Source organism: Staurois parvus, unplaced genomic scaffold, assembly GCF_062004578.1.
Source record: "Staurois parvus isolate SC_StPar_1 unplaced genomic scaffold, SC_StPar_1.0 ptg000237l, whole genome shotgun sequence".
Taxonomy (NCBI): Eukaryota; Metazoa; Chordata; class Amphibia; order Anura; family Ranidae; genus Staurois; species Staurois parvus.
Window position 1 is genome coordinate 1,758,275 of NW_028318033.1, and position 9,735 is coordinate 1,768,009.

A 9,735-nucleotide genomic window follows, 5' to 3' on the forward strand; every position below is an offset into this window, starting at 1 on the left:
AAGCGTGGATCACAGGAGTACAGTGCATTCTGTACTCCTGTGACCAGTTTTCAGCCGAGAGAAGGCTAAAGCCTGCTGTCGGCTAACATTACTGAGCTGTACCAGGCTGGGGAAAAAAAAAAAATTGCGATCACATAGTTGGTATCCAACCAGGAGCCTGGACCGGCATCTGGCTCAACCTCTTGCAGAGCCGCTGAGAGCCTGAGCCAGCCCCTCCTGCTCCCTCCATAGCCCAGTCACCGCTCACTGCTCATTGCGGAGGGGAGAACTGAGTGATCAGTGGTGTCCTATCGCTCAGTTCTCAGCCATAGAGTCAGCAGGGGACAGATGCAGCATCGGATCGATGCTTCATCCACCTAGGTAAGTATGATTTTACAATAAAAAAAAAATCCCATAATTCTCTTTCAAAAGAACCAGTAACATATGAGCTTATGCAAGAACCCAGTATTCAGTGTTAGATTATAAATATCCAGACCTATACTATGAAAATTATCATTGGTCCCTACGTGGCTTAACTTATTCTGTACAAGGATGATTCTATATCCCAAAAGTTGGAAGCAAGATCACCTGAAATCTGACCTTTGCTGCTTCACCAGCTGTCAGGCCAAATGCATTGAGTAAAAAAAAAAAAAAAAATGAAACAACTACATGGGGCCAGACCTGATTGGCTTAGTGCTGCTCCTCCTCCTTCCAACCAAGAAGGGATTAGAGGAGACTGATTCAAATCAATGAGGGGAATTCATTAAGACTGGAGTAAATGTGCAATGCAACCAGTGGAATTATAGCTTTCATTTTTAAAGCTGAAATAAACCCTCATTCTTTTCAGCCAAAGAAGCAGCCATCTTTGCCGCTGTTTGATCTTCAACTGCCATGATGCTGCACATGTGATCTGTTATGACACCAGCCATTTCATGTTTTGACAGTTTGGATTGAGAGCACAAGCAAATGTGACAGTTAGCATTCCTTGCATGCCGGGAATGAAAGTTTTAAATTGATGGATTTAGTTCCGTTTTAAAAGAACAAGCTGATGTTAGAAGCTGATTGGCTGCCATGCACAGCTGCTCCAGTTTTAGTGAAACCCTGTATTATCTTTATGACAGCTGCATGTAACATATAAAGATTTATAATGAACACATAACTAAAATTGTGTTTCTTTTAGATCTGCACGGAGTTCATCTTTAAAAATAATCAACATGCCTTCACAGATATTTCATTTTTGTTGCACACAAATTATTACGAGCGCAGAGACATGAGATTTTCTGCACATGATCTGCAAGGGCACAAATAAAAACAATTGTTCTTTGTGTGCCCTGTTCTCACAACACTTGTACCATGCAGAAATATTTCTACACAGGAATCTGCAAAGTGTATAAAACACACTAAACGTGCATAAAAATTGATGTAAATTAGCAGGCTCTGCAAGTGAAACCTGTGTTTTTTCCATCTGTTTTCCTGCATGTATGGTGTGAACAAGACCTACAAATGAACACTGGCATCACTGTCCATGCTGCCAAAGCAGTGAGAGGCACAGAAATCAGTTAGGCCTCACAGTCATAGCTGGCCGGCCAATACATACCACTTGTTGGACAGACATCGGATACCCAGGACACTTCTGTCTCTGATTTACAGCAGCGTTGGCTACTATTCTATTTTACTAGGTGATACTATTCTACGGTGAAATGGTAAACACTTACTGGATCGACAGTTGGTAAAAAAACCTTCTTCTCTTGTAACTCTTCTTCCTCATCTGTACTGTACTCTTCCATGGTTTCCCCACTGGCAAAGTGGATAATTCTACGAGGAATTTTCTTTTTCTTCCTTACATCCCCTAGCTCAACACTCTCAAACTCACGGTCCCCACTGGACATGACCTGGACAAATAAAAACAAAACACATTATTAAATAAAACAAACAAAAAAAACAAAACAAACTTATCGCATCTAAAAGTGATATTTAAGTCACAGATTGAGCCTGGCAGAAGAGTCAGCCTGTGACTTCCTTAAACCATTTGGATACTCAAACAAACAACATTTCCCGGTCTATGATTCCAAACTGTGTTCCTGTCCACCTGGTGTATTGAGTGTTCTTACCTACCTTTGTGTGTTTCACTACCTTTTATTGCATTCTCCAAAATGTTAAAATAAGGCCGGCCATAAATGGGTTGAAATTCGACCAATTTTTTTGTCAGAAAATCGGACCTAAGAATAATCAGTCGATTTTCGCTGTTAGAGGGTCAATGGCACCGGCCGATTTTCGTGGTTCCTCCCCTTTTCGGTGATCGCCATGTTTGAAAATTTGTGAAAAATTACCTATTTTCGACTCGATGGTCAAATCGTATAATCGTTTTTCCGAAAAGAGAATGCGCATGAGCTGTAACCTGGAAGGAACAGACGTTTCGCCTGTTATATGGGGTGAACTTTATGACTCGGTCGGACGATTTTCGAAATCATTGATGGCACCATTGGATTACCGGCAAACAACGTTTTCGATTTTCAGACGAAAAATTATTCGGAATGCGAACCATGAATGGCCTGCATAAGAGTCCAACAGGAAGAATGGAACCCCCTCATAATGATCACATCAGGTGTGCAGACACAGGAACTCGGCTCCCCAACAGAGATCTCAGCCATCTCCACTTTGTTTTTCTACTAGGCCCCCCAATCTTTCCTGTTAAAAAATAGGGATGAAAAACATTGCTCACCCTCTCCATACTCCAAGGATCTTCCTCTGGTTCCTTCTCCAGAGTCATTGAACCCGTTTTGTATGAGCCCAGACTGTCATGAACATACCCCCTGGGGTACATCACATCAGTAATAGTAAAATGTGGCACAGTACGTTGATGAGGTTATAAAGTCAGCACCAGTTTCTGAACAAATGAGTGCTGCCTCTTGAAATGTCTAAAAATGTACCCAAGTGAATTGTATAAAATGTTTGTGAGACAGATAGAACTTTCTTTTGGTGGTATGTAATATCCACTATTTTGTTAAATACCAAAAATGTGGGTTTGCTTACATTTATCTTTAACACCCCCATGATCACTGGTGATCACTGGCACAGCAAGACCCCCCTTCACCTTTAACCAGTTGCCCGCCACCCTATAGCGGAAATACTGCTGCAGGGCTGAGCAAACTCACATATATATAAGTGGTTTGCATTTCCAGGTAGGGGGTGCACGCACCATTGGCAGCTATGGATGTCAATCACTGGGTCACGGATTCTCCGCCGGAAACCCAGCGATCGCCAAGTAACAGTGACAGGGGAGAGACCTCTGTGTAAACACCACAAGTCTCTCTCCTGTCAGCAGTAACATGCTGCTGTGTATTTCTCTGCACAGCAGAGAAATACAAAGCAGTATGTTTCCAAGTAAAAACACAACACAGCACATGTTGTAAAACACAACACAGCACACAGTTAACCCTTTGTTCGCCCCAGATGTTAACCCCTTAATGCCCAGTGTCATTAGTACAGTGTCAGTGCTGTTTATTAGCACTGATCACTGTATTAGTGTCACTGGGGATGTTAGTGACAGTTAGTCAGTTCCCACTCAGTGTCAGAATGCCCACCGCAATCCCGCTATAAGTCGCTGATTGCCACCATTGCTAGTCTACAAAAAAAAAAAATTCCAGTATATATACCGCCATTTGTAGACGGTATAAGTATCGCGTAAACCAATTAATTTACATGTATTGAGATTTTTTTTTTTATAGCAAAGACATGTAGCAAGAATACATTTTGGCCTAAATTTATGACAATATTTGATTTAAACTTTTTTACTGGATATGTTTTATAGCAAAAAGTCAAAAATATTGTGTTTTATTTCAAAATTGTTGAACTTTTTTTGTTTATAGCGCAAAAGATAAATGCACAGGTGAACAAATACCATAAAAGAAAGCTCTATTTGTGGGAAAAAAGGACATAAATTTCATTTGGGTGCAATGTTGCGCAACTGTCAGTTAAAGTAACACAGAGCTGTATTTCAAAAAATTGCCTGGTCAGGAAGGGGGGGGGGGGTAAATCCTCTGCAGGACATGTGGTTAATCTACTGATCCTCTTTTCTGCTGTATTTACAAACATTAAGAGCTCCCTTTCTTCTGTTCTGAATGGGATGACTGCTTGTAAATACTAATGTTTACACTTATGATGGCTGCAATTTTGTTACTGGCTCACAGCAATCACAAGGTACAGAGCCAATCTGATTAGCTCTGTACATCCTGATTGTGCACTGAGAACTTCAATGACAGCTCAATGAATGCCATTCAAAAGCTCACTGGCTGCCTAAATGTGTTTTCTGAAGCACCGTTTATAAATGGTACCCAAGAAATACATGTACATCTTCCATACGTTCTTACAGTACAGTGGTACATATGATTAAGACAGTTACATCCATGGGTTTAAAGCCAGTCATACACTATACAATCTGACTATACAATCTCTGCAACATCTCCTTTAGAATTACCAGAGCTATGTTACATGTGGACAAATCTAAACAATTCATTCAATGTGCATCAAATCAGGCAAAGCCTTGCACGTAAAGTTGGTGGTAGACATAAAGGCGGTTGTACAAACAGATTGTATAGGTTATAGTCAGTAAGAATGTGCTTGGGTTGTGTCCAAACTTGGGTTCGGACTAAACCAGTCACTGATACCCAATCAACTGTGGCCAAAGTATTCCCCGCCCAAAGCTACATATACACAAGGGGGCGGAGACACTCATGACATCACTGCCTTAATTACATCAATGATGTTGTGAGCTGTGATGAGCTAACACGGGTGTCACACTGGCGGCCCTCCAGCTGTTGCCAAACTGCAAGTCCCATGAGGCATTGCAAGACTGACAGTTACAAGCATGACTCTCAAAGGAATGATGGGACTTGTAGTTTGGCAACAGCTGGAGGGCCGCCAGTTTGACACCCCTGAGCTAGGGTGTGTTAGGACTGAGATCTGATCCTGCCAGGAAGCTGGCACCTGTACTGGCCAATCATCTGTGTCTGGGACATTCCCCGACACCCAGCTGCACGTATACATGTCAGGAAGAAGGGTCAGCCACACACCGGAGGATAGATTAATATAGTGTACATTTATTGATCCATAGGACACACAAAACACCAGGACATGAATACAGGACCTGTTAATGTGTTTCACACAATCTCCTGCTTAAAGTGCAGTTCCACTCACGCTGTCAAAAAATAAAAGTCAGCAGCTACAAAAACTGTAGCTGCTGGCTTTTAAGAAATACACACTTACCTGTCCCTCGGTGTGTCCCCTGCAGCCCGTTTCACCGGCCGTCCTGTATTCCAGGAGGCTGGCATCTTCAGTGTGGGCACCCGGCTGTGACTTCACAGCCGGGTACCTATTGCACATGCGTGAGTAGCGCTGCGCTTCGTGAATGGTCCTGTAGTCTTCTGGGACCTGTCACGTGTCCCAAAAGACTACAGGGAGGGAGGACACCTTTTGCTACCAATCGCCAAGGCGATCAGACTGGAAGTGGGAGCGGGTACCTGTCAAATTCGGGTACCCGCCCCCCAAAGGTGCCAATCCTTAATGAGGAGCAGTCCTTAAAGCGTAACTTCCCCTTTTGAGTGGAGCTCTGCTTTAATTAATTAAGCACGAGATGTGAAACGCAATAACAGGTCCTGTATTCATGTCCGGGTGTTTTGTGTGTCCTATGGATCAATAAATACACATATTCATCTATCCTCTGGTGTGAGGCTGACCCTTCATCCTGTTGCATCATGTGGGGTGGTGAGCCAGAGACTGCGCCTGTCGTGGATTGATCTGGATTGTTTGCCTGAGGGGTATACCTCTGTTCTATGTATACATGTCCCTTGTATGTGTGCTGCTGCATGGCGGGGAATGCCCCAGACATAGATGATTGGCCAGTACAGGTGCCAGCTTCCTGACATGATCACATTAATGTGGGATCAGATCCCAGGCCAAACCTGTCAGAGCTCATCGCTGTCTTCCATCATCTCCGCCTCTCTGTGTACATTCAGCTGTGGATGGGGGGCACCTTAGTGGCAGCTGATTGCAGCAAATGACAGGTTCACTTTGAAGCCAAGTTCAGAGCAAACCTCAGCTCAGCCTTATAGTCAGCTTCCCAATTCCCTGAATAATGGAAGGAGGAAATAGAGAGACTGGAAACCCCAAAACGAAGCAGAACATGTGATATCAGGGCATGCTGGGAGTTGTAGTCCTACAGCAGATGTGTGGACACAAGACAGGTCCTCTTCTCCCAGCCTGTGCAGAGTGAAGGGAGTGCTGTGGCTGGTTGTATATACACTGCCCATATATATTTATATATATATATATATACACACCCCACACTGAGCTCTGCTGACATATGACAGCACACGTCACCGGCCCACACCGCTTACCTCCCCAGTGGCCATACTTGAGCCCCCCAACACCGGCTGCCAGGCAACAACACCGACTCCCAGCTCCTCCCTGAGCCGTACACAGACACTCCGTACTCTCCAGGCCTCAACGTGTACGCACACAGCAGACGCTCCCTCACCTGCATTCCTATTGGACGGCGCTTTCAGACTTGAATCCCTAATGGACGGGACTCTCCCACTTGTTTTCCTATTGGACGGCGTTCCCCTCGCTTGTTTTCCTATTGGCCGGCGTTACCCTAGCTTGTTTTCCTATTGGGGCTTCCGCTTTTACGTTATATCAAGCGAACAGGCTGCCGCCTGAAGGTGGCGCTGCTTTCCAAAAATCCGCAAGCTAAACAGCAAATGGCGCTGCTGAAAGGTGTGACCTCAGGTTTTCCTGAATGAGAGCAGCTGCTGTGTCTGTGTGGTGTGCTTGGAGCCCTACTGGGGAGGATGAGGGAGGTGGAGGAGCCTGAGCTGTATAGAAAGAGCTGTTGATATTTGCCAAACTTTAAAGCAGTAGTAAACCGCATCCAAAAAAACAAAAGAAAAAATCCCCTGCAAGGTAAAGGCATAATTTACTAGTATGCTTTGCATGGTAGCACTTTATGAAGGACTTACCTTAAAACTAGGCCCACCTAGTGCTGTCACTGCTCCCCGGGGCATCCATCTTCACCCAGTCTTCCTTCCGGGTTCACAAGCTCTGGCCGTCTGACTGGCTGAGCAGCGATGGCGTCATTCCCACGCATGCCAAGGCACAGCGCTCTGAAGGAACAACACGGGTGTGCCGGCTATCAAAAAGAGCAAATATCTCCTAAACACTGCACATTTAGGAGATATTCATTTTACCTACAGCTAAGATTTATTATAACCTTGCGTGGAGGTAAAATGATTAAAGAAGAGTTTACTACAACTTTAATTCTTATAAGCCAGAGGAAGGGATTTGATCAGGCCCGGACTGGCCATAGGGCCCACCGGGCATTTGCCGCCTGGATAAGGGGGGCGGCTGGGTGGCCCATAGAGGAACCAGACCATGCATTTCTCGGTTCCCCTATGTGCCACCTGGCCACCCCTCCTATCCATCTCCTGCATGCCCTGGGTTCCTGTATGCTCTCCCCATAGCTGCCGCCCCCCTCATCTCCTGCAGCGCTGACACCGGTTTCCCCCCTCCCTGCAGCTGCTGCTGCGGATCTGTCAGGATAGACTGTCCCCAGTGCTGACAGTTCCCCACCCACCAGAGATGGGGGGGGGGGGAGAGAGAGCTGCCCCTCCTCCTCCCACCCACTTCTCCTGTGTCTGTCCTGCCCACACTCCCCAGCAGTCTTGTGTCTTTTCTCCCCCCTTCTTTCTTTCTGTCTCTCTCCTTTTCCCCTCTTTATTTCCCTCCTTCCTTCTTTCCCTCTTTCTTTCCCTCATTCCTTTCCTCCTTCCTTTTTTCCCTCCTTCCCTATTTCCTTCTTTCCCTTCTTCCCTCCTTCCTTCTTTCCCACCTTCCTTCTTTCCTTCTTTTCCTCCTTCCATCTTCCTTTTTACCCTCTTTCTGTCCCTCCTTCCTTCTTTCCCTCCCTCCTTTCTTTCTTTCTTTCCCTCCTTCTTTCCTTCCTTCCCTCCTTCTTTCTTTCCCTCCTTTCTTTCTTTCTTTCTTTCTTTCTTTCTTTCTTTCTTTCTTTCCCTCCTTCCTTCTTTCCCTCCTTCCTTCTTTCCCTCCTTCTTTCACTCTTTCTTTCCCTCCTTCTTTCTTTCCCTCCTTCTTTCTTTCCCTCTTTCTTTCTTTCCCTCTTTCTTTTCCTCCTTCCTTCTTTCCCTCCTTCCTCTTTTCCCTCCTTTCTTTCCCTCCTTTCCTTCCCTCCTTTCTTTCCCTCCTTTCTTTCCCTCCTTTTTTCTTTCCCTACTTTTTTCTTTCCCTACTTCTTTTCCTGCTTCTTTCCTTTCTTCCTTCTTTTCCCCTTTCTTTGCCTACTTCCTTCTTTCCCTCCCTCCTTCCTTCCTTCCTGCCTTCCTTCCTTCCCTTCTTTTCCTTCTTTCCTTCTTTCCCTCCTTCCTCTTTTCCCTCCTTCCTTCTTTCCATACTGCTTTTCCTCCTTTCCTTCCTTCCTTCTTTTCCTCTTTCTTTCCCTTCTTTCCCTCCTATTTTTCCTCCTTGTTTCCTTCCCTCATTCCTTCTTTCCCTGTTTCTTTCCCTCCTTCTTTCTTTTCCTCTTTCTTTCCCTCCTTCGTTATTTCACTCCTTTCTTTTTTCTCTCCTTCCTTCCATCTTTCCCTCCTTCCTTCTTTCCCTCCTTCCTTCTTTCCCTCCTTCCTTCTTTTCCTCCTTCTTTCCCTCCTTCCTTCTTTTCCTCCTTCTTTCCCTCCTTCCCTTTTTCCCTTCTTCCTCATTTCCCTCCTTTCTTCTTTCCCTCCCTTCTTTTTTCCTTCTTTTCCTCCTTCCTCTTTTCCCTCCTTCCTTCTTTCCCTCCTATTTTTCCTCCTTCCTTCTTTCTTTCCCTCATTCCTTCTTTTCCTGTTTCTTTCCCTCCTTCATTCTTTTCCTCTTTCTTTCCCTCCTTCCTTATTTCGCTTCTTTCTTTTTTCTCTCCTTCCTTCCTACTTTCTCTCCTTCCTTCTTTCCCTCCTTCCTTCTTTCCCTCCTTCCTTTGTTCCCTCCTTCCTTCCTTCCTTCTTTTCCTCCTTCTTTCCCTCCTTCCCTTTTTCCCTTCTTCCTCATTTCCCTCCTTTCTTCTTTCCCTCCCTTCTTTTTTCCTTCTTTTCCTCCTTCCTCTTTTCCCTCCTTCCTTCTTTCCCTCCTATTTTTCCTCCTTCTTTCTTTCCCTCATTCCTTCTTTCCCTGTTTCTTTCCCTCCTTCATTCTTTTCCACTTTCTTTCCCTCCTTCCTTATTTCGCTTCTTTCTTTTTTCTCTCCTTCCTTCCTACTTTCTCTCCTTCCTTCTTTCCCTCCTTCCTTCTTTCTCTCCTTCCTTTGTTCCCTCCTTCCTTCCTTCTTTTCCTCTTTCTTTCCCTCCTTTCTTCTTTCCCTCCTGTTTTTCCTCCTTCTTTCTTTCCCTCATTCCTTCTTTCCCTGTTTCTTTCCCTCCTTCTTTCTTTTCCTCTTTCTTTCCCTCATTCCTTATTTCAATCCTTTCTTTTTCTCTCTCTCCTTCCTTCTTCCCCTCCTTCCCTCTTTCCCTCCTTCCTTCCTTTTTTCCCTCCTTCCTTCTTTTCCTCTTTCTTTCCCTACTTCCTTCTTTCCCTCCTTCCTTCCCTTCTTTCTCTCCAGTACAGTGAAATACCTACGAGTCAGAGAACATTGCAGTGGCAGCATTTCCATACACAAGCTACCAGAAAGGTAAGTATAGGACCTCTACTTTTACAGCACTAGGGTTT

At 44.8% G+C, this 9,735-nt stretch overlaps 1 protein-coding gene across 2 annotated transcripts in view; it reads right to left on the reverse strand.

Moving 5' to 3' along the window:
* The window catches only part of FAM177A1 (family with sequence similarity 177 member A1), a 38,162-nt gene extending 31,058 nt beyond the window's left edge, over positions 1–7,104 (reverse strand). Inside the window, exons 1-2 of one of the 2 annotated variants that reach the window (XM_089680217.1) lie at positions 6,996–7,104; positions 1,695–1,871 (exon numbers count right to left, since the gene is read on the reverse strand). In XM_089680217.1, coding sequence (XP_089536343.1) covers positions 1,695–1,871; positions 6,996–7,040 — 222 coding nt within the window. In that variant the 5' untranslated portion in view covers positions 7,041–7,104. Of the gene's footprint in view, positions 1–1,694; positions 1,872–6,374; positions 6,530–6,995 lie in introns of those variants that run through there. The other variant, XM_089680218.1, reaches the window with a different exon arrangement.
* Between the last annotated feature and the right edge of the window lie 2,631 nt (positions 7,105–9,735).